This window comes from Schistocerca piceifrons, chromosome 2 (genome assembly GCF_021461385.2).
Source record: "Schistocerca piceifrons isolate TAMUIC-IGC-003096 chromosome 2, iqSchPice1.1, whole genome shotgun sequence".
Classification (NCBI taxonomy): domain Eukaryota; kingdom Metazoa; phylum Arthropoda; class Insecta; order Orthoptera; family Acrididae; genus Schistocerca; species Schistocerca piceifrons.
In genome coordinates, this window is record NC_060139.1 from 1,089,378,098 (window position 1) to 1,089,404,361 (window position 26,264).

A 26,264-nucleotide genomic window follows, 5' to 3' on the forward strand; every position below is an offset into this window, starting at 1 on the left:
CGTTATCTTTGGAACTGTGTGATGTACCTTCCCAAAGTCTGGTGGTATATTGCCAGTCTCAGAGACTCATAGACCTATTTGAATAGTTGCTTGGTTCCCACTTCACCCAACGATTCCGGTGGAATCCTTTCCACCTTGTACGATTTCAAGTATTCCCCAGTTCTTTTAAATTCTGAATCTAATGGTGGATACCCTATCTCTTCCACATCCACTCCAAATGCTTCTGCCACATCACGCAATTCCTCCCCCTGACAGGGGCCTCTTTCCATGTAACCGCTCCCTCCTCTGCGTTTGACTGTATGCCGGCACGGTAGCTCAGCGTGTCCTGTCCGGTCGGAGAGTTAGCTGCCCTCTGCAACAAAAACCTTAGTATTGTATTCATATAGGGTCTCCAGCCGGAACATCTCGTCATCTACACACAATGTTTCGGCGGTCCACCTGGCCGCCATCTTCGGGCGAGAAGGCCGTCGCACTATCTCGCCGGAACCGAAGCCAAACACGCCGAGGTGGCTCCTTTTTTACACCGACCGTGGGTCCACCGATCGTGTTTGTCCAGATGATGAGATGTCTCGGCTGGAGAACCGATATGAATACAATGAATTATTACGCCGCGAAAGCGTACGGAGCTACAGAAAACTGAGTGCATGGAGCATCGATGAACTTGAACTGGTGTCTTGGACGTCTGCCTCGAACAAGTGCAACATCGAACAAAATGAGATTAATTAAAAAACTGAGGATTTCCCTCTGGCTCTTAATGGTGGTATCCTTGCCTTTAATTCCACCGAAGGTTGTTTTGACTGTCCGGTATGTTGAATCATTCCTTGCGATTACCATTTCTTTTTGGATAACTTGGCATTTGTCCAGCAACCATATCGCTTTGTATTTCCTGCACTTCCTATTTATTACATTCCTAATTCTTCACTGGTCATTGGTCCTCAGTTCGAGGCGACCTCGTCACTGAACACAGTTCTAGTCCAATCAGTGAGATTCCAGGCCGAACGTGTGACTGGAGATGCCTCGAACAGCGGTGGGACACCAGTGTCGCTGTCACCCGCCACACGGCCCTACAACCAGCACTGGTGGAGTGGCGTTTTATCTCACATCAGGAGCCCCCCAGTTGTCATCCGCGGCACCCTTATAACACAGCGATACTTCGACGACTTACTATGTCACGTGTTGTTGCCCTTCATGGCAACCCATCCTGAGGTTAAATAACCCCAAGATAATGTCCACCCGCTCAAGGTAAGAGCTTCCGCTGCTTATCTTCGTATTTGTCAAACCCCATCTTCACTTGCACCGTCGCTGGATCTCTCCATAATAATTGTGAACGTTTGGAGCATTATGGGTGCGGTCCTCCAAACACCTCGAGATTCTGACGATATAACGGGCCACTTGGATAGAGTTTGGCACGATCTCCCTCAGGAGGACATCCACCAATTCTACGATAAACTCTTCTCGGGTTGACAACCGAGTCAATTTCCACCACACATTGTACTGGCGGTCAACTGGAGAAGATTTTATCATCGAAATTCACCGAGAAAGCCTGAATTCTCAAATCCACCAACTCTGTCAATCAATGCCAAGCCAAATTACTGCTTGCATGAGGGCCGAAGGTGGACCCTTCGCGATACTGACTTGCTCAGTTTGTGAAGCTATTTTCCTTGAGTAAATCATTCAGTGTTTCCGAAACTGTAATCATTTGTTTGTCTGTTTATGTACATCACATATACTAATAGTCGGATAATTTCTTCGTTGTGTGTCGTGTTTTTTCCCTTTTTTTCTCTTACAGTGTAGTTTATGTAGGCGATGTTGGTCATCTTTCATAAATGTTGGGAAATGATTCACACATTACAAAGCTGTTCATATTATTTCATTTTGAATATCGATGTCGGTCAAATTCAGATAATATTCCGGTCATACAAATCGTATTCAACTTTTTATCCCACAAGTACAGTATCTATTTTTAAAAAGTATTTAAGTATAATATGTGTTGTAACAAATATGTACTCTGTCTTGCAATATAGATATAGAAAAACAGAAAAAAACGGAGGACGTGTTTGTTATAACACATGGGAAATATAAAATTGGGCTGTAAGACATTTCATGCACTGGAAGATTGTCAACTCAGCACACCTTTCTGCACTTTCAGCAGTTGTTGTAAGCTGGATGATTATCTCAAAGTACATGAAACATATCCCCGACATGTCTTACTTTGCCCACTCTGTACTGAAACAGAATATATAGAATACATAGCAACTCTGTACGTTTTTCTTAACCCGAGAGTGGTATGAATTCGACCGTCAAGGACAGTGAAAATAGTACATGCAGCTGTGTATTATATGGTGTAGTTTGGTGGATATCTGCATTATGCGGTGAATGTGCCAAAATTCAGCCCTTCCCTTCCACTTTCCTATAAACAACCGTTGTGTTTAACCCAATATCCTCGTAATCTGAAAAATATGCCTGATAGCATGCTACGCACTGTTTCACGTAAATATGTGTGCTATTCACCAGGTGTTATCACGTATCGCCACCAGGACAGATTCATTGGGAAGAAGCGGCTCGCGTGCGGTTTGAGGGCGAATTATGTTACTTGATTCTTTCAAGTTGCCTTGACGGCACAAATGAATGTATACAGAGAAAGACTTACTTATTGTAATTACGTGTAGAAATATTTTCGATTAGTCTAAGGCTTACAGTGCTTATACTTAGGATGAAAATTATTATCCTTTTGATTCATTCCGACATATTCCTTCCTCTCACCTTCAGCGCTGATTTTTGCTAATTATCTACTCCATCAAAGTTCCTACCCGCTAAATAAAGACTACCTGTAGTGTTGCTCTAGAACTCGACAGATCCTACACACCTAAAACGAGTGGAGCTTTCACTACCGTTTACAAATCATAATCTTGTTACGCACTAATTACCGCAGACCAGTTACTTCGCCACACACCGACAGACACACTAAAATCAATATTTTATCGTTAGCCTCCAGTGCTACTTCAAAAAATCTCCTTCTGTATATCTCTTCAATTCTCTCCTTACAAGTTAGCTACTAAAATAATTTATGTCTGGTCAACAAATCTCTAAAACTTTGGGATGTAGGCCTTTGCTTTGGTATATAGATGGTTATAGAAAACTTCTTTTTTGCTTCAACGAAATTTTATGTAGATAACGTTGCAGTTCTGTCCATTAAATACCAGCGCATTAGTAGCTGTAACATGACATGAAAATTTATCCTAAAGTTCTGCGTATTCATTTCGTTGCTGCATGTAACCATAGTGGCCAGATTACAATACTTTTTATTTGCCGTTTCATGACACTGCGTGCAGTTTTCATCGCTTAGCATCGAATCGGTAATTTATGGAAAATACCTTTTATGGAAATATCGTTAGCATAAATATTCTATTTTCGAATAGATATGGAAATATAGGGGTTTGCATTTAGACGCTTCATTTCTGTTCATTGCAGAACTTGCTTTATAAACTGAAACTCACGCTAGCCGTTAATTAAACTGAAAACTCATCTCCCCCGCACAAACCTAAGTTTTAGCCAATCAGTGCAACTTACAATTAAAAGAGTCATTTAACAACGAGCATAGAACAATGAGAGCAATATCGCAGACTAAGTTAACACTAACTGAAAAGAAGTGGAAGGGAACCACAAACTTAACTCTCTTCTCTTGGCAATAACTAATAGTTTCTACTAATAAGAAATAATTCGAAGAGCTAGGGAAGTTATGATGGTGGTTTGTGATAAAAAGAGGCGAAGGCGCCAATTAGACGGAAGTTTTTCTGAAATAGAGTTAAAGTGTTCGAATTTTCGTCTTTATGTTCATTATTCTCATATACACAAATGTATGACTTATTCTGGGATGGTTCCGTGTGAATAAATGAAATGCAGAACGCTGTGTTCTTGCTTTTCAAGGTTAGTTTCACTTGAAAATTAAGAATATGAGACAGAGTAGTGCAGTAATGAAAACGTGATGCTGCTGGGTGAGAAAGTATCAAACAGAGGTGGAGCTATAACACGATGAACGAAACGAAGTTCAGTTTCCAGCGTTTATCTCACCCTACTCCCAATCGATCTGGTAACACCAGAACTACTTACATGTCTCAGTGCAAGCTCCAGGGGTTTCCATCCACGTTCCTGTCTGGTCCTCAGTCAGTTCGTGCAGCACAAATGCGACACAAATCCTCCAGTTATCCAACTATTAAGAAACAGTTATCCAACTTATTAAGAAACAGGACACTTTTTAGGCGTACCACCTGGTAGTGAAATCAGACCATTACTCTTCAGATTATAGCGTGTTTGAAAGAGATTCCATGTTACACAAGAATAAAGGTAGAGGCTTGCAATGAATTTTAACGTCATACATCTAAACTAAAATTTCACTATGACGCCAGTTGTAAGTTTCTGGTTCATGTGGCACTCAGTAGGGGGTACAGCGGAGTAGCTACTACTCAATATTCACTACTCAATATGCGTCCTGTCCAGATGACGACAACACGGCAACAAAAGGCGTCTTGTGCTGTTCATTTCAACACGAGCAGTTCCTTTATAACTTTGCTCTGAGGTTTACATACAGGGGGCGGCACTGCACCTCGCACGGCTCAAAGCATTCCCAGATGACACTAGCAGTTTCAGTACACTTGCTTATGTATGGGGAAATCCACATGTCGCCGAAGTGTGTTAGTTCAAGACGCAGAACGCATTCAGCAGTCATTTTCGCGTAGTTCACACAAGTCCTAACAGACTTGGCTCAAGGCAATCAGCTACTGCAGTATTTCTTAACTTCCGAAAGGCATTTGATTCATTACCACACCTGGAATTACTATGTAAAGTACGATCGAGTTACATTGGTAAGAGGATAGAAGATGTCTTCTTAAGGAGCGTGCAGCATCTGACTGTTGGATGGCCTTCGACAGAAAGACAAGAAACTTAATGTACGCCTAATATACACTCCTGGAAATGGAAAAAAGAACACATTGACACCGGTGTGTCAGACCCAACATACTTGCTCCGGACACTGCGAGAGGGCTGTACAAGCAATGATCACACGCACGGCACAGCGGACACACTAGGAACCGCGGCGTTGGCCGTCGAATGGCGCTAGCTGCGCAGCATTTGTGCACCGCCGCCGTCAGTGTCAGCCAGTTTGCCGTGGCATACGGAGCTCCATCGCAGTCTTTAACACTGGTAGCATGCCGCGACAGCGTGGACGTGAACCGTATATGCAGTTGACGGACTTTGAGCGAGGGCGTATAGCGGGCATGCGGCAGGCCGGGTGGAAGTACCGCCGAATTGCTCAACACGTGGGGCGTGAGGTCTCCACAGTACATCGATGTTGTCGCCAGTGGTCGGCGGAAGGTGCACGTGCCCGTCGACCTGGGACCGGACCGCAGCGACGCACGGATGCACGCCAAGACCGTAGGATCCTACGCAGTGCCGTAGGGGACCGCACCGCCACTTCCCAGCAAATTAGGGACACTGTTGCTCCTGGGGTATCGGCGAGGACCATTCGCAACCGTCTCCATGAAGCTGGGCTACGGTCCCGCACACCGTTAGGCCGTCTTCCGCTCACGCCCCAACATCGTGCAGCCCGCCTACAGTGGTGTCGCGACAGGCGTGAATGGAGGGACGAATGGAGACGTGTCGTCTTCAGCGATGAGAGTCGCTTCTGCCTTGGTGCCAATGATGGTCGTATGCGTGTTTGGCGCCGTGCAGGTGAGCGCCACAATCAGGACTGCATACGACCGAGGCACACAGGGCCAACACCCGGCATCATGGTGTGGGGAGCGATCTCCTACACTGGCCGTACACCACTGGTGATCGTCGGGGGGCACTGAATAGTGCACGGTACATCCAAACCGTCATCGAACCCATCGTTCTACCATTCCTAGACCGGCAAGGGAACTTGCTGTTCCAACAGGACAATGCACGTCCGCATGTATCCCGTGCCACCCAATGTGCTCTAGAAGGTGTAAGTCAACTACCCTGGCCAGCAAGATCTCCGGATCTGTCCCCCATTGAGCATGTTTGGGACTGGATGAAGCGTCGTCTGACGCGGTCTGCACGTCCAGCACGAACGCTGGTCCAACTGAGGCGCCAGGTGGAAATGGCATGGCAAGCCGTTCCACAGGACTACATCCAGCATCTCTACGATCGTCTCCATGGGAGAATAGCAGCCTGCATTGCTGCGAAAGGTGGATATACACTGTACTAGTGCCGACATTGTGCATGCTCTGTTGCCTGTGTCTATGTGCCTGTGGTTCTGTCAGTGTGATCATGTGATGTATCTGACCCCAGGAATGTGTCAATAAAGTTTCCCCTTCCTGGGACAATGAGTTCACGGTGTTCTTATTTCAATTTCCAGGAGTGTATGTGTTGTGAGCGCTGCTGTGGTACAATAATGGTCTTGCGGACAACACTAACAGCAAGCTCCCTTTTCGCAGATGGTGCACTTCCGTGTACTGAACTACTGTGCCAAAAATGCTGCCCAAATACTATGTCGGACCTTGATAAGTTTTCAAAACGGTGCACGTATTTGCATTTTACTTCAAACGTTATGCAGCGCAGTTCACAACACGAAAACACTTAGTACTGTCTTTGTATAGCATCAGCGAATCACAGAAATAAGAGGGATTAAAAAACTGTATAAATATGAAACTGAACGATCAGACAGGCTCAGACGTAGCTAGAGCATGTGGCAGACTTCAGTTCGTTGGCAGAATACTGGGGAAATGCATTAAGTTTTTAAGGGAGATTGCTTACAAAGCAGTGCGACTTGTGCCAGATAGAACTGAAGGGGGATAATGTATCTATAAAAATATATCCGACCTCAATGGCCACAGGTATGTTTGGTCAACGTGGCAATGTCGCGGAGACGCTGAAGGCACTTGAAGGTCGACCGTATCTGTCCCGAGAAAGCGCATTTACAAAGTTTCAACAACCAGCATTAAGTGACGAATCTAGAAACACACTTCAGCCTCTTATGTAACGGTCCCGAAGCGATCGCGAGGACAAAATTGGACTAATATGGTACGCGCACAAAGGTGCCTAAGTACTGATTCTTCCCGCAGTTCATATATTAATGAAACGCGGAAGAAGTCCCAGCAACAGGTACAATGGGACGTACGTCGTATTATGCACTTTGCCGTGGTTTTCAGAGTGTGGATGCGGGTGTAGATGTGTAGTCGTGGTGTCAGCCGAGAGTGAACCGTACCTCGTACGTTTCTCTGGCGTGTTTTGAACGACGTTTGTGTTGCTTACCATGCAGAAGTCAGTTTCTGCACGGCTTTGATTATGCTAATACACACAGCATAGTCTCGTTATTTCATTCTGGGCGTGCCGACGGAGACCATTTCCTTTTATGTTTTGTAGTCCATGATGAGTTTACATTCCACATAAGTGCGAAATTGAAGTGCCACAGTGCACGATAGAAACTAGAAAGCTTCATGTGTTCTGAACCGTTTCTCGAGAACAATCTTCTCTTGTTTACTAAAAACAAGGTTACAGCAATCACGTACGACGCTACATTGTAGATCTGGCTTTCCTGTTAATTGGGAGAACATGACAAAAAATCCTTTTCAAAACAGGTTAGAGAACCGCAGCCAAACTGCCACCTCAATGTGGGGACTTCTCTCAAAAACGAGTTACCTCGATGAAGGGGAGGACGTTTATTGCAATATTGCACCGCACCATTTGCCTTCACTGTCCCCAGCTGGCTTTTATTTTTTACGTTAAGGTACTTTACCCTCTAGTTACCTCTCTTTACAACAACTTTGTGAACTGCATCGTCCGAATAGCAATAGTAATAGATGCTCCGGACATGGTCGTAAAAGTGTGGGCGATTTATACTGTCTTTTGATTGTTTATGTTGTACCCTGCCTAGTTGTCGAATATGGTGTGTCTAGGAAACCTGCTTCTCGGATCGCTAGACAACAGCCCAACTAAATCATATTAAAGCATTTCATCACGAAATGAATCAATGGCAATACTTGACTTCGACATTAACGCAGGAGTATTGCAAGCAAAGGGCGACATGCAAATAAGAAATCTCTTCGATACATAGAATTCCTATACAAGTGAAGTAATAGACTTGATACCTCTATCCAGGTCGCTGGTCTTGAAGCTTCTGTAGAACTCGGTGGAACTGGCCGCGACCAGGTGGCGCTTACGTCATCTTCGTATAGAGGGCGCTGGTGCGCGTTGTCGGAGAGGGGTCGGTTAGCGTACAATCGGCTGACGTCGTCTCCCAGCCCCCTCTGCTCTAACGTTCCCGTGCGGCGTGCCGGCGCTTGACTTTACGCCGGAACAGTTTATGGTGCGTCCAGTGAACGGAATACTTAACGTTCTCCAAAGGTAAACTTTGATCCTAAGGACAATTGCAGAAAGTAATCGTATGCGCCTTTACATAAAAGATAGACCTTTGCAAAGTTGGACGGTTCTTTTGAAAATAAGAAGTATATAATCCTCCACGTCATTTAAAAAAATGGTTGAAATGACTCTGAGCACTATGGGACTCAACTTCTGAGGTCATTAGTCCCCTAGAACTTAGAACTACTTAAACTTAACTAACCTAAGGACATCACACACGTCCATGCCCGAGGCAGGATTCGAACCTGCGACCGTAACGGTCGCGCGGCTCCAGACTGTAGTGCCTAGAACCACTCGGCCACTCCGGCCGGCGCATCATTTAAAATTTACCGCAGGTTACTGTCTTCATTGATGTAGAAGATATAGTCTTTTGCAAACGGATGACTCTACCTCTCAGATTACGTCTACCAGGACTGACACTGCAAACGGTGCAAAAGTGGAAATTACCCGTCTGGTGATTCTCAAATCAGCAATCGCAGCAGCCTACTGGCCTGCTCAACGTGACCTAGCCGTTAAATGTGAGCACAGAAAGTAATCCGGCGTGGTAACGTAACAGAAATATAGTTTGAATTTGGCATTTATGGTCCATCAGTTTGCGAATGCGATTTATATGTTAAGAGTAGATCAAATGTGAGTCGATGTGACATTGAAATCGGAACGCAACGCTAATTGCAACAGCGAATGGGGAAATAAGCGATGTGTCAAATAATTACAGCAGCTTATATACGCAAACGGCACGCTTATGTAATATCCAGTTTTAAATGTATAGCGAACGCAGGAAAATGCATTATGTGAAAAGGACACAGTTCTGCAGGTTTACGATGAGAAGCGCACTGGGAACAATAAAATAAAACACGTTAAAGCATATACGCATAAACAGTCACCTTCCTCGTGCAAATGGCAGGTTTAAAGACCAGGTGTCACAAGCCGCTGCTTGGGGCGCAAAGGTGAGAAGGGCACCAATTGAAAGACTCATACACTGAGGACCCAAACAAACTGGCACAACTGCCTAACGTAGTGTGGGTTTCCAGCGAGCACACAGAAGTGCCACAGCGCCACGTAGCATGGACTCGACTAATGTCTGAAGTAGTGCTGGAGGGAAATGACACCATGAATCCTGCAGGGCTGTCCATAAAACCATAAGAGTACGAGAGGCTGGAGATCATTTCTGAACAGCACTTTGCGAGGCATCCCAGATATGCTCAATAATGTTCATTTCTGACGAGTATGATGGTCAGCGGAAGTGTTAAAACTGAGGAAAGTGTTCCTGGAGCCACTATGTCGCAATTCTGGAAGTGTGGGGTCTTGCATTGCCCTGGTGTAATTGCCCTGCTCTGTCGGAATGCACGCGCAATGTTCATGAAAAGATGCAGGTGATCGGACAGGACGCTTACGTACGTGCCACCTGTCAGAATCGTATCTAGACATATCAGGGGTCCCATATCACTCAAACTGCATACGACCCACACATTACAGAGCCGCGAGCAGCTTGGACAGTCCCCTGCTGAAATGCAGGGTCCATGGATTCGTGAGGTTGTCTCCATACCAGTACACGTCCATTCGCTGGATACAAAATGAAACGAGACTCCTCTGATCGGGCAACATCTTTCCAGTCATCAACAGTCCAATGTCGGTGTCGACGGGCCCAGACGAGGAGTAAAGCATTGTGCCGTGCAGCCATCAGGGGTGCACGAGTTGGCCATCGGCTGCGAAAGCCCATATCAATGATGTTTCGTTGAATGGTTCGCACGCCGACGTTGATGGCCCAGCATTGAAATCTGCAGCAATTTGCTGGACGGTTGCACTTCTCTCACATTGAATGATTCTCTTCAGTCGTCGTTGGTCTCGTTCTTGCAGGATCTTTTACCGACCGCAGCGACGTCGGAGATTTGATGTTTTACCCGACTCGTGATATTCACGGTACATTCGTGAAATGGTCGTACGGGAAAATCCTCACTTCATCGCTACCGCAGAGATGCTGTGTCCCATCGCTCGTGGGCCGACTATAATACCACGTTCAAACTCACTTAAATCCTGATAACCTGCCATTGTAGCAGCAGTAACCGATCTAATTAACTGCACCAGCCACTTATTGCCTTATATAAGCGTTGCTGACTGTGGCGCCGTACTCTACCAGCTTACATATCTCTGTATTTGTATAAGAGTTTCTTTGCCGCTTCAGTGTATATCACACTTAGTAACGAAGAGTGACGGAGGTGAAAGTGTATGTGGGAGAAGGGGATGGGGTCCCAAATGATAGGTTTCTTGTTTGGATAATGGTCTCGCACTAGCCCTGTTAATTCACTCACGTTCAGAAAACACAGAACACCCTCAACGACTAGGGATAAGTCGTTCATATTCACAAGACGTTAGTATGTTTAGCAGAAATGATTACCATTTCAGTCATCTCGGTTCAGCATATGTCCTGTTGCCTAGTAGGCGGAGGGGGGGACGTGATAACTTGTTCCATGGGTGATGGCATCGACGTGTGTAAGGCACGAATGGCGTCCTGTGATATCAGCATCCACGCTGCATTTACCTGGTCCCTAAGTCCACCTGTGGTGGTTGGCACCGGGTAACAGCACTGCACCCGTCGTTTCACTACAGCCCACACATTTTAGATTGGTGACCAGTCTGGCGATCTGGCGGGCCAGGGAAAAAGGTTGCCATCCTGTGACACCAAGAAGGCACTTGTTCGTTCAGCAATACGTTGTCGTGCATTGTCTCTCTGAAAAATGGCGTCTGCAGAAAGGCTGTGGCATCCGGTGGCATAATGCCATTAACGTACGTCAGTCTGGTCACAGTGCCCCAGCTGTAATTCATGATTGTACTCAGTAGCACCCCACACCATGAAACCTTTAGTTGGCGCTACATATATAGTGTGACTGCAGTCACTGTGATGTTGCTCGACCTGTCTGAGACGAATCAAAATGCAGCCATCATTTTCAAACAAACAGAACACTACGTGATGCATTCCTGTACCCAGTGACGTCGTTCCGTACAACATTGCAATCTAGCATATCTCTACACAATCGTAAAAGGTAGGCACAGATGTGGAGACGACGAGCGCGTAACCCATCCGTAATAAACGCTGACGGACTGTCAACCTTTATAGCTTACGATGTGTTACATTATTCCAGTGTTGCGCCAGAGACTAGAAGGACGCAGATCTGCCCCACAATGCCATTCGGATAAGGTATTATTTTTCTCGAGGGATGGTCTGAATGGTGGGTCATGACCCATCTCGTCGTGCTCTACGGCCTTCCGTGAACCATTCTACACACACCTGTCGCACTGCCAAAACGTTTCGTCTCACACGAGCATCAGTTTCCCGGCTGAATGCATCACTTTCTGTTATGCCAATAATGCGCTCTCTTTCAAACTCATTGATCCGTCGGTACGGTTCACGGGTACGTCTGCGAGGCATTCTCCATGTCTACTCAAGTCACACCGATCCATTTCCTTCGGTTTGTAGTGTCAACGAGAGCAGCATATACATTTGACCGGTAGGTGGTGTTGCACAGCTATATTGATGTTAACCTTGAACAGCAACCCGACGTGGTTGAAATGCTAATCATTTCCGCAGAATATACATTACTAACATACATCTCCTGTCAGTATGAACGTCCTATCTCCAGTCGTTAGAGGTGTTCTTTTTTTCTAAACTTGAATGTACTATCCCATGGGTGTTGTACCATAGCAAGTCGTTGAAACAGCCAAAATGAAATTCAGCAGATCACTGATGAACAGGGGTATCTAGCAGTAATTCGTTTACTGCATCCCAATGACAATAAAGCTTTAAGAAGCCATGCTCAGTTGACTGAAGTGACAGCAACAGTACGTGATCTTGACGTGCTGGCAGGTCTTGTAAACGTTTTCACTGTGGTCAGTTAAGTTGTACCCAGATCTACATCAATACTCCGCAGTCCAGCTGACAGTGTGTGGCGGAAGGTACTCCTGGTTCCAAAGATCTCCCGCCTCCCCCCTTTCTGCTTACCACTGGCAAATAGCATGCGTGAAGAATGATTGTCGGTATGTGTCTGCTTAGACTCTGATTTGTCGAGTTTCCTCGCCGTTTTCATTTCACCAGATGTATGCTGTAGGACGTGATACGTTGTCCGACTCTTCCTGGGAACTGTTCTCTCGGAACTTCAATAGTAAACCTCTCCGTGATACACAACGAATCTCTTTCAGCGTCTGCAACAAGTGCCTTATAAGCCACTTCCTTCGTAGATGAATAACATTTCCGTAATATTCTTCTTATTAATCTCAATCTGACATCTGCTTTCGTACTATTTGTTTTACACGGTGATTCCACTTAATGTCGGTTCGGATAGTTACTCCTGGACATTTTTCGGCTGATACTGTTGAAGCCTGTATTATTCCTCCATCCTCTGTAGGTGTGTCGTCTGGCATTGCTAATTTCGAATAAGCAACCGCACCATCTGAGAACAGTCTCAAAGAGTTTCTGATCATTTATATACATTCTAAACAGTGACGGTCGTATCACATTTTCTAGGGGTACCCCGAAATTACTTTTACATCTGCCGATTTTGTTCCGTTAAGAATGAGTATTACCTACAATGAAGTTAGATTCAAGTATCAATACTCGGTAATTTGTTCTATTAAACGGCAGTGCGGGATGGTATGAAATGCCTTCCTGAAATCAAAGGCCGCGCGGAGTGGCCGCGCTGTTAGAGGCGTCATGTCACGGATTGCGCAGTCCCTCCCACCGGAGTTTCGAGTCCTCCCTCGAGCATTGGTGTGTGTGTTGTTCTTACCATAAGTTATTTTAAGTAGTGTGTGAGACTAGGGACCGATGACCTCAGCGGTTTGTTCCCCTCGGGCATGGGTGTGTGTTTTGTTCTTAGCATAAACTAGCTTACGTAATGTGTAAGTCTAGGGACCGATGACCACAGCGGTTTGGTCCCTTAGGAATTCAAACACATTCTCTGAAATCAAGGAACACGGCCTGAGCGCCGTTATCCTCAGCGTTATGGATCTCATGGAGGAACAGAGCGATCTCTGTCTGCGAAATTCATGTTGATTTTCCTTGTCCGAAGGCGTCATAATTCTTGAGCATAAAAATGATGCATAATACTAAAACTGATTGGCGTCAACGACACAGGCTTGTAACTTACTACATGAGTCCTACGGCCCTTCTGGAAAGAGCGAATGACCTGCGCTTTTTACAGTCTCTAGGTATCATTTGTAACTCCATCGATCTACAATAAGCTGTTTTTAAGGGGGAGCACATTATTTCCCATAATCTAGGAAGAATCTTAGAGGTATCTCTTATGGTCCTGATGTCTTTCCTTTAATAAGCGATTGTAGTTGCTCTTCTACTATGACCGGTTGAGAAAACTTTAGTCATTGAACGCTCTTCTCATCGTTCTCCTTATACTCATCTTCGCTTTGTTCAGCTTTTGTTTGTCAGCTAGGTATTCACTTCTCTTGAATCTGTGATGACGCTCTCTTTGTTTAAGTAACAGTTTCCTAACGTGGTTTTCTTTCGAATCCCGCAAGACCTTGATCGGAACATAATTGTCTAAGACGTAGTGAACGATAATTTTGAATTTTTTAAATTTATGCTGCACAACTTCGATCGCAGCACTGGATGTTCATTAATTAGGTACTCTATAATTTGTGTCATTGCTAAGATAAAATATTGCCCTACCTTTCTCACTCTTTTTTGTAATACGCGTAGTCACAGCTGCTATCACAGCCTTATGATCAATGATACCTTACTCAGCGTTAACTGATTCAATAGTTCCAGGTCTTTTTGCTTCTCGAGCTCGTTCTCAAATTATCTGCTCAAAGTTACTTTCGAACAAGGCATCCCTGTCCCTGAATGGCGAAGAATAAAACGACACATTCGGGAGGACGACGGTTCAATCCCGAGTCCGGCCATCCTGATTTAGGTTTTCCGTGATTTCCCTAAATCGCTCCAGGCAAATGCCGGGATGGTTCCTTTCAAAGGGCACGGCCGACTTCCTTCCCCATCCGCCCCTAATCCGATGAGACCGATGACCTCGCTGTCTGGTCTCCTCCCCCAAAAACCCACCAACCACCCAATAAAACGACGGACGGTGTCTGTCTGAAGAACAGGGCAACGCAAGGGAAATTACTGGGACCACCGTGTTCGTAGACCAACGCATCATAATCGAGGCGATAGTGTAAAAATGAAAATTTGACATGGTTCAGCTGTCAACATTCAGCACGACATTTTGACCAAGACCAATGTCGCCGCCCGCTGAATTTCCTGACTGGTCACACACATTCAGCTTAGATAGCAGCCCCGATATCTTCTCATGCCATCAAGGACATAAAGTAGCCAACGGGGGTTCAAATGGTTCAAATGGCTGTGAGCACTATGGGACTTAACATCTATGGTCATCAGTCCCCTAGAACTTAGAACTACTTAAACCTAACTAACCTAAGGACATCACACAACACCCAGTCATCACGAGGCAGAAAAAATCCCTGACCCCGCCGGGAATCGAACCCGGGAACCCGGGCGTGGGAAGCGAGAACGCAACCGCACGACCGCGTGCTACGGACCCAACGCGGGGGAGGGGGGGGGGGGGGGGTTATGCATGGGTTGTATCCAGGAGGTCCAGACCCCCCTCCCCCCATCGACTAAAACTACACACGTTCTAGTTGCCGTGTACTGAAATAGAAAGAGATTTTGATTTTCAGTCGTACGACGAAAAAGGAATATGCACTACTCAAAGTCAGCAAGGCCAACTATAAATTTATACCTATAAGTCCACAACACTGTCGGCTATAGCCTATCCTCATTTTAGCCTAGATCAGTTGTTGACTTTGCTTAAATTTAGTTGTTGTTTTGTTAATCAGTTCAGCTCTTATTTGCAGTGAATGTAAAGTAAATGCTGTCGTTTATTATTTTTGTGCTGTATGTTTCTGTGATAGTTTCTAATTATGGATACGTTTGTTACAAGAATGAAGAAAAAATCGATTTTGGTTCGTCCGCTAGTGTTACGATAAGTTAAAAATACACTCCTGGAAATGGAAAAAAGAACACATTGACACCGGTGTGTCAGACCCACCATACTTGCTCCGGACACTGCGAGAGGGCTGTACAAGCAATGATCACACGCACGGCACAGCGGACACACCAGCAACCGCGGTGTTGGCCGTCGAATGGCGCTAGCTGCGCAGCATTTGTGCACCGCCGCCGTCAGTAGTGTCAGCCAGTTTGCCGTGGCATACGGAGCTCCATCGCAGTCTTTAACACTGGTAGCATGCCGCGACAGCGTGGACGTGAACCGTATGTGCAGTTGACGGACTTTGAGCGAGGGCGTATAGTGGGCATGCGGGAGGCCGGGTGGACGTACCGTCGAATTGCTCAACACGTGGGGCGTGAGGTCTCCACAGTACATCGATGTTGTCGCCAGTGATCGGCGGAAAGTGCACGTGCCAGTCGACCTGGGACCGGACCGCAGCGACGCACGGATGCACGCCAAGACCGTAGGATCCTACGCAGTGCCGTAGGGGACCGCACCGCCACTTCCCAGCAAATTAGGAACACTGTTGCTCCTGGGGTATCGGCGAGGACCATTCTCCACAGTACATCGATGTTGTCGCCAGTGATCGGCGGAAAGTGCACGTGCCAGTCGACCTGGGACCGGACCGCAGCGACGCACGGATGCACGCCAAGACCGTAGGATCCTACGCAGTGCCGTAGGGGACCGCACCGCCACTTCCCAGCAAATTAGGAACACTGTTGCTCCTGGGGTATCGGCGAGGACCATTCGCAACCGTCTCCATGAAGCTGGGCTACGGTCCCGCACACCGTTAGGCCGTCTTCCGCTCACGCCCCAACATCGTGCAGCCCGCCTCCAGTGGTGTCGCGACAGGCGTGAATGGAGGGACGAATGGAGACGTGTCGTCTTCAGCGATGAGAGTCGCTTCTGCCTTGGTGCCAATGATGGTCGTATACGTGTTTGGCACCGTGCAGGTGAGCGCCACAATCAGGACTGCATACGACCGAGGCACACAGGGCCAACACCCTGCATCATGGTGTGGGGAGCGATCTCCTACACTGGCCGTACACCACTGGTGATCGTCGAGGGGACACTGAATAGTGCACGGTACATCCAAACCGTCATCGAACCCATCGTTCTACCATTCCTAGACCGGCAAGGGAACTTGCTGTTCCAACAGGACAATGCACGTCCGCATGTATCCCGTGCCACCCAACGTGCTCTAGAAGGTGTAAGTCAACTACCCTGGCCAGCAAGATCTCCGGATCTGTCCCTCATTGAGCATGTTTGGGACTGGATGAAGCGTCGTCTCACGCGGTCTGCACGTCCGGCACGAACGCTGGTCCAACTGAGGCGCCAGGTGGAAATGGCATGGCAAGCCGTTCCACAGGACTACATCCAGCATCTCTACGATCGTCTCCATGGGAGAATAGCAGCCTGCATTGCTGCGAAGGGTGGATATACACTGTACTGGTGCTGACATTGTGCATGCTCTGTTGCCTGTGTCTATGTGCCTGTGGTTCTGTCAGTGTGATCATGTGATGTATCTGACCCCAGGAATGTGTCAATAAAGTTTCCCCTTCCTGGGACAATGAATTCACGGTGTTCTTATTTCAATTTCCAGGAGTGTATGTACGTACTACTATAACAGCCAAATTACCTATGTATAGCAGTTTAATGTTAGTACTGGAGTCCTTTATTTGGTGACTGGTAGCACTTTGGGATTAAATATTTCAGTATGTGACAAGGCAATTTAGCGCCAAACATCTTTGCAAATAACATGAAATTAAGATAAGTCCGTAATAATGGACGTGGATTTGTCCATGTCCCTCAAAAATCGCGCTGATCAACAGAAATGTCGCCCAAATGGCGATGGTTGCATTTCTTAAAAAAAAATACTGAATATTGTATCATTAGTAGCCCAAATGGCAAAATATCATCCAATCTGGTATCTCGATCGGTACTCAGTTAGGAAAGCCTGTTCCGATGTGGAACGATAGGGAGCGGTTTGTGGTGAACAGAAGCAGGGATGGGAAAATCCGACGGTTAAAACCGATATTGGTGTTTCATTTCTGAATAACAGGTATTGTACGTTATTTGTTTGGACTCGGTTAACAGAAGTGTTTTTATTTTTTGCTAATACCCAGGTAAACAGCCGAAGCGGGAGTTAGCTATAGCAGCAGTGCTAAAAATTTCCTGTTTTAAGGAAATATTTTTAAAGAAAGAGGAATTTTTACTCGTTACATTAGCATATCTTTGAAGTCTTGCTTTATTCTAGGAAGTGGGAAAAGTCATCAGTCTGTCTTAAAAACAATGTGGACAGAAACGAGAAAAAAATGCGTGGAATGTCAACTGGTGCAGCATTACTGAGACAATGACGAACCTCTTACCACCTGGCGTCGCTTACTACTCGCCACATGTGTACAAGCAGTGTGCGAGGCTTGCCTCACCTGGTCTGTATGGTTGTTTCTCATAGACGTCGTAGGACATGATCTGAATTGCAGAATGGTGCCGTCCGTAATCTCCTAGTGTTTTACGAAATGTGGTGTCAGTGAAATACAATGCTCCGTTTGCTTTCAAATATTAGAAATGGGAGCAGCCACAACAAACTTGCTACATAATATACTTAGAAACCTTAAAACTTAACAGTTCATTCGTAGTTTGCAATAAAAATTGATAGCAGCTGATATCCCGCTTGAGTCTACGCAACATGCCTTCATCTGCTTTTAGCTCTTGAAAAGCGACAAATTAACATGAAAAATAGAGTTATTCAATATCAGTTTTCACCCTTTAGCAGTGGCTACTGGTAATGTCGTCCAAATTGTGGTATGAGGCCTCATTACAACACTTTTCTTGGGTAGAATTTTCGAAAGATTACAATTAATACAAGAATATTGCTAAGTCTTTTGTCGTAGTCAACCACTTTGCACTTTTCGAGAAAAGCAGAGAATCGTCGGTTGGCTAAGTTTTCTTTTATTTGCCTAGTTAATTTATAATTTTGATTCAATGTACCGGGTGATCAAAAAGTCAGTATAAATTTGAAAACTTAATAAACCACGGAATAACGTAGATAGAGAGGTAAAAATTGACACACATGCTTGGAATGAGATGGGGTTTTATTAGACCTAAAAAAAAAACAAAGTTTTGTTAGACGTGTGAAAGATCTCTTTCGCTCGTCATTTGGTGATGATCGTGTGCTCAGCCGCCACTTTCGTCATGCCTGGCCTCACAGGTCCCCAGACCTCAGTCCGTGCGATTATTGGCTTTGAGGTTACATGAAGTCGCAAGTGTATCGTAATCGACCGACATCTCTAAGGATGCTAAAAGACAACATGCGACAACAATGCCTCACCATAAATCCGGACATGCTTTACAGTGCTGTTCACAACATTATTCCTCGGCTACAGCTATTGCTGAGGAATGATGGTGGACATATTGAACATTTCCTGTAAAGAACATCATCTTTGCTTTGTCTTACTTTGTTACGCAAATTATTTCTATTCTGATTAGATGATGCGCCACCTGTCGGACATTTTTGAATTTTTGTATTTTTTTTTGTTCTAATAAAATCCCATGTGATTCCAAGCATGTGTGTCAATTTGTACCTCTCTATCTACATTATTCCGTGATTTATTCAGTTTTCAAATTTATACTGACTTTTTGATCACCCGGTACTTTGAAATTGATGGAGTCAGAATATTTCAATGTCTGTTCATTTCTATTTTACTACAGGAAATAATAGGCCTAAATAACCGAAAGTCGGTTATTTCAGAAACCGGTTATTTTTAGCGGTTTCAACAATCCGATTAAACTGGGGTTGAATAACTCGATATAACTGAAAACCAATTGTTTCAGCGATAACCGCCATCTCCAAGCGTAAGGGACATGTGATGACAGCACACATTGTTCGTTCCGTTTCTAAAAGATTTTTTTTCAGCGGCCTGGCCGGCCGGCGTGGCCGTGCGGTTCTAGGCGCTTCAGTCTGGAACCGCGTGACCGCTACGGTCGCAGGTTCGATTCCTGCCTCGGGCATGGATGTGTGTGATGTCCTTAGGTTAGTTAGGTTTAAGTAGTTCTAAGTTCTAGGGGACTGATGACCACAGATGTTAAGTCCCATAGTGCTCAGAGCCATTTGAACCATTTTCAGCGGGCTGCTTGAATTCGTTCGAGCCGGCTGCGCCTCGCATCCCTCCCTCAACTTTTCGTCCAAAATGTATTTACGCTCTTGCAGTACCACAATGACTGAAGCAAAATTAAATCTTAAAATAACTGAAACACAATTAAATCTTAAAATATGCATGAATTCATGCACTATCAAATGACTGAAAATGCAAAATTAAAGGAAAAACATCTAGTTTCACAATTCAGTCTCTTGTCCTAATGCCTTTTATTTTATTTTAAAATAATTTGCAAAATCGTTTTTTCCAAATTCTGCACCGACTTGAGGTAGCTCTTCTAGTTGAACCGCTGAGGTATTAATCTCTGGATTCGGAGCGCTAAGTGGTTTGAATCCATCTGACAGCAACCTTGAAAATGATTTCCTGTGGTTTCCTATTTTCAGTTTAGGCAAATGCCATGCCTGACCCCTTAGTACGGGCCGCAGCCAACTCCTTCCAAATATCGTCCTTTACAGTCAGATTCCTATTCTTTTCGGAGATTCCGGCACTATAAGCACTTCGTCTTCAGGCCACGGGGGGACCATCCGACCACCGTGGCGCGTGATAAATAAATAGTAATCTAAATCCTCCTCATTTACGGTCATGGATTTGGCTGCCGGCACATTCTTTAATGTAGAAAATGATCTTACCTGCGTTGGAACAAGTGACAGATACATACTTAAATGAGGAAATTTGGGAAATATGAGGTTGAATAATATCAGACACCTTACATTTTCGCCTCCAAGAATTATTCTAGTTTCTATGTCGAAGAGAGATCTCTTTATTCCAGAAGCCTTGCTGCTCATAATCACGGTGCCCCAAGAAATTAGAGCACGTGCATTGCTTATCACTTCCAGACTGAAAGAAGGAGAGTGTAAAATGGCCTTAGAGGATGAAGGGAGACTGGGACGTGACTACTTCTTAGCGGTTTGCCAAAATACAGCACTCACAAGTAGCGAGACTGTAGCGAGATTATATCGCCACTTGGCCAAAACTCCGAAATCATTTTCGAATGAAATGGTTTATCGTTCTTTGTGGAGATTTTGAGAATAAATGAAAAATATGAGTTTTTTAAGGCCCTCTTTAACAAATCGGTCCCCCCTCTTTTACAAAATCCTTGCTACGTCCTTGAAGCCATACTAGTTCAGATGATTTCTTGGGCCGCTTAATCGCTGTGTACGAGTACTGAGCGTATCACTCTGACGCCGGAAAACAGCAGAGGAAGCAGTGGAAATCTGTGGATTCACGACGCCGAAAAAAGTAAAGAACCATCCATCATCAGACAAGGCGGTGGTCAGCGTCTTTTGAAACTTTGATGGTGTGTTCCAAAATTATTATGCTCATAATGAGCAAATTATTATAGGAGCATAGTACCGACATCGCCTGACGAGTTGAACACTTAAAGAATTTTATTTAGCTACTAATTTCGGTACCTCATTGGCACCATTATAAGACTCCTATATAAATAGACAAAATTATCAACCTTACAATAGACAACGTTTCTGTTATGCATCATCAGTTGTCATTATTTAAAATACATTTACCATATAAATGCTTTGTAAAAAGTACAAAAAATATAATACATAAAGACGGTAAAATGCATGACATAGAAACATCGGTCACTGGATTGTCGTATACCCACTAACTGTATTAATAAAACCGCTTAAACAAAATACGGTACTATTACGAAATAGAGCGAAAGTTACTACACTGTTGTAATTGGAAGAGCCTTCATTGAAAATAACGCTGAGTCGTGTCGTAAAAACTATGGTATCACATACACTAGTCATTCTGTAAGCAAACGTCAGAAAGGCAGAGAATCTGTCTCAAAATATACACTGAAGTGATAGGTCACGGGATGCCTTCTAACATCATGTCGGACCTCTTTCGAGTGGGGTAGTGCAGCAACACGACGTTGCATGGACTGAAAAGGTCGTTGGACGTCCCCTGTAGAAATACTGACCCAAACTGTCTCTATAGCCGTCCGTAATTGATAATCTTTTGCCGGTGCAGGATTTGTGCACGAACTGACTTCTCGGTGGGATTCATTTCGGGAGATCTGGGTAGTCAAAGCATTTGCTCCGACTGTTCAGAATATTCTTCAAAGCAGACGGTGGCATCACATAGTTGTTTGGGAACATGAATCCCATGAATGGCTGAAAATCGTCAAAGTCAACGTTGGATCAGTTAGGTCAGAGAACCCTGCCTATTTCACGTTACCAAGGCCCGCACAATTGTAGAGCCACAACCAGCTTGCACAGTGCCTTTTTGACAACTTGGTCCCATGGTTTGGTGGGGCCTGCAACACACACGAGCCCTACCATCACCCCTTAGCAACTGAAATCGTAACTCAGCTGACCAGACCATGGTTTTCTAGTCGTCTAGGGTCCGATTGACATGGTCACGAACTCAGGCGATGTCGTGGAGTTAGCAATGGCAGTCGCATTGTTGTCTACTGCAATAGCCAATTAACGCCAAAGTTTGCCGCACTATTCTAAAGGATACGTTCGTCGTATATCCCACAATGATTTCAGCGGTTATTTGAAGCAGTGCTGCTTGTCTGTTAGCACTAACGACTCTATGCAAACGCTGCTTCTCTCGGTCAGTAAGTGAAGAGTGTCGCACACTGTGTTTTCCGTGGTAAGAGGAACGTCTGAAATTTTGAATTCTCGACATCCTTTTGACACTGTGGATTTCAGAATATTGAATTCCGTAACGATTTTTGAAACGGAATGTCCCATACGCCCAGCTCCAAATACATTCGCGTCCAAAACTCTGTTAATTCCCATAGTGCGGCAAATATCACGTCGGAAACCCCTCCCCCCCCCCCCCCCCCCGCATGAATCACCTGCGTTCAAATGAGAGCACCGCCAATGCCTTGCCCCATTTATACCTTGTTTACGCTACTCTACCGCAATTTGTACATGTGCATTTCGCTATCCCATGACTACTGCCACCGTAGAGTAAATGTTAATAACAAGAAAACAAAACAGTGAATGCATAAAAATAATAAAGGAACAATGCGTACTGACTGTAATGGTGTCTTTGAATTGTGAAGGAAAGCAAGCAAGAACAGCTAAAACAGAGTAGAAAAACAGCTGGTGTTCGGTTAAAAGATATTGGTAGTAAATTTGATGATAAACTGCCTGATCTCTGATTCCTAATTGACGGGTACATCTGGCCTTCGTGCTAATTTGCTGCTGTCTCGACCATCCATCTAGCAGGGATTACTAATAGCAACATGAGTAATTCTGGGAGGAAGCAGGGGGATTTAACAGATCAGAAGTCCGACAGGTCTGACAAATTTTGCATATATTGTAGCAAAGAAAATACATGAATATACGAGGCAGCATATCACAAGTTAATTAAGATTGATCCACACCCAACGTCGCTTGAACGATCTCGCTTCAGGACAAGCGACACGAATTGAAAATACTGAAGCCTAGGCAGGGGAAGGACGAAGTACTATCACGATAGCATGACTAGCTTATTGTGTCCGCCAACTGAGATGCAAAGCGTTGCATTTCAACGAATTCACGACCAAATTAATCGCGGTTACAGTACAGTCATTGCGAAACAGTACTGATCCGAGTTGTGAAGTATGTACCTGCTACTGACAACAGTAAGCATGGACAAGGACATGCAAATGGCGGCAGCACCTGCGCTACTGAAGATCACGTACCGACTCCAACCAAAAACTGCAAATGACTAGACGAGAAATCTCCTTTCGTCACTTTTGTTAGCGAGGGCACTGCACCTATGCGCCAGCCGCGATACAGAGACTCCAGTTGCCTACCAAAACACGGCGAAAGTTAGCATTTATTCCGGCCAGTAAGAACTCGTGCAACGGTTCGGAGGTTGGGATCCCTGGAGTGGTAGCAGCACAGCGAACAGACGGAACGGATTAGTGTCCCTGCGCCACAAGGAAGCCGTGGCGAGAAATTCAATGTAACGGCTCGATCAGACTGTTTTTATACGCAATGTTGCGAATTATTTTGAACAATTAAACGAAGACTCGGAAATTCCTGTGCCTAAGAGGCAACAGTCACGTAACTGGGAAAGCCTACGATGTCCTCTAAGTGCCAGATGAAATTAGTTTGATATCATGTAATTAATGATTAAGTTCATCGGCTTTCGGAACGTTATTCGACCCAAGACATATATCAGACGATTCGTAAATTTGCACGCAGTTTGAATCCACCACCGAAAATTAAGATTATATTTTATGGGGACACACTCTCTACCTGCGTCAGGAAGGCTAGAGAGGGCTGCAGTTGCTTCAGCTGGGCGCCTTGTAATAGGCTAGAGAGAAGTTTCTGCTCTACAGACTTTTAGTGAGGTGTTTGAACGCCTGTGAAGGAAACACACCCCATTCGTCCTCGAGAAGCGAGACTAGAAAATGATAAGTATATTATTGTCCAAAAATCTCTGCCTCACAATTCCTGTTTTTTGAAAGCATGCATTGTCACACTGACACAAACAATAACCGTCTTCGAACCCTCCCTGTACTGTACACAGTACACAATGCCGTAAACTGTGTTCAAACCACACCGCGTTTAGGGTCATCTTAGCCGCAAGCAGGGGACAACACCGGATCCGCAAAGAAAGTTCCCACACCGCAAGATTATCTAATTCGTGTTTGACTCTTTGCATCGTACATGAAAGCAGGTACCGTATGCCAGGCATTAGCAAACTCCAAACCATTTCATAGTTCGAGAGGGTTTAGCATTGCTAACCACTCCAAATCACTCATTTCCAGTTATCCAATGCCCCGGGGCGTCACTCTTTACACCACCTCGAGCGTCGCTCAGCACTGAGCACAAGAGTGTGTGGTCTGTGAGGAGCTGATCAACCACTGCACACCATTCTTCTTAACTCCATACGCAAAGTTCCTGCGCTAGCTGGCCTACTCATGAGAAATTCCGTCTGCTTAGTTCATGCCATTTTTTGGAACCACTCTGCAGTGCTTCATGCTCCCTGTCCCGTCAGTACTTGATGTCTGCCTGCTGCGGTCCTTCCTTCGCGTTTCCACATCACAGTGACGCCGCCAGCAGTCAACCTGTGTAGATTAAGGAGGACTGAAATGTCTCTGATGGGTTTGTTATTCAGGTGGCATCCATTGACTGGTCCACGTTCGACGTTAGTGATAATCCCTGACCTACACACTCTGTTGTTTCTACCCCTGTACTGAGAACACAGTACTTCCCGCCTCGGTTTACAATGACGGCTTCGCCTCCCGTGACATCTAGCGGTCTATTATGCATTGCATGGGTGCTACCAGATACTCTTAGTGCACGCTATTTTTGTCGTGCACAAATTCTAATACCTGATTCTGATTTTCGTTGAGGTGTGGTTATTCCTTAGCGTTTCCACAGCACAGTGACATTACCACAGCAGACTTTGGCAGCTTCGGAAGGGTTGAAATGTCCGTGATGGTTTCGTTACTCACGCGACGTCCATTGATTAGTCCACGTTCGAAGTCAGTCAGCCATCCTGACTCTTTCTGCTTCTCTGCTGGCAACATCAAACTTGCCACCTCCTCTTACTCTGGCGTATGACTTCTAATGGTCAATTCCATTTTACGTAAAGGTGTCGAGATACTTCTGACCAGATACTATATAGCCTTTACCAAATAAACGCTGGCACAGCAAACCGATTTGTGCAAGCACAGAATGAAACGTACGAGCTAATACGAGTAGCCTGTAGCGTAGAGAAGGTAAAAGAAGCTCGAGATTCCAATTTTGATGTGGAACAGGTATTTTACAACCCACTACGAGCTCAGTAATATTTCTCATTTGTAGAGACCACTGCGACTAACCGGCGTTCAGCACACATATGCTTCATAAAATAAGACGTTACATCTGCTATGATGGCTCTACTTCACCACAAATTTTAACCACGTAAATTTTGCAAAAATAAAACAGCAATTATTAATTTATGCTCATGAAGTATCAAAAACCAGCAGAGTATTTCAATATCACTGCTAGATGGTACATCATAAAGATACCGTATCAAGCGCACACATATTTTATAACCGTTTTGCTTGTGCTGTCCACTGTAAAATATTAAACGCTCTCCCCCTAATTTCTGATTTCGTATGCATGCAGTGGCTACTCCGCAGCCTTTGTCCATATGCTGAATATGCATGTTTCCCTGTGCATAATGCAGCGGTTTGCGATGCCCAACGGGAGTGAAAGCGTGACGTACGCACCGTGTTGTCGATGCCCTGGCGGTGCTCGGCCGTGAGTGCCGCGGCGGCGGGCAGCGTCGCGACGCCGCCCCCGGTGCCGCCGCCACCCCCAGGGGGCGCCGCCCCCACCGCCGCCTGCTCCTGGACGCCGCCTCCTCCGCCGCCGCGCACCACTGCCTGGTCGGCGTACAGCGTCAGCCGGATCACCACCTGCACCACCATCGCCACAAACAGGTTCCGGTGGATGCGCGTCCGGTTGTTTCGAAGGCTCCTGCAACGTAAGGAAATGGGATGGAATACAAGCAATTACAAAAATTTCTTGGAGCTAAAATGAAATCAAATACATCAGCTATAAAGATTTACTTTTTTAAAAAAATATACTTGTATATTGAAACACATCCTCAGCTTGCTATCTATATGCGTGGCGAAGGGTATCTCACACCACTGCTGGTAATTCACTTTCCTGTTGCACGAATGAATTATCCAAATGCAAAGAAATCGATACATGTCATGCACAAGTACAGACAAATA

The 26,264-nt window shown here is 45.3% G+C and overlaps 1 protein-coding gene across 1 annotated transcript in view; it reads right to left on the reverse strand.

The window, feature by feature from the left end:
• Positions 1–26,264, reverse strand: part of LOC124776148 (PDF receptor-like) — a 397,145-nt gene that overhangs the window by 123,649 nt on the left and 247,232 nt on the right. The window contains exons 6-7 of the mRNA XM_047250985.1: positions 25,869–26,004; positions 25,755–25,778 (exon numbers count right to left, since the gene is read on the reverse strand). Of these exons, the coding sequence (XP_047106941.1) occupies positions 25,755–25,778; positions 25,869–26,004 (160 nt within the window). The remainder of the gene's footprint in view (positions 1–25,754; positions 25,779–25,868; positions 26,005–26,264) is intronic.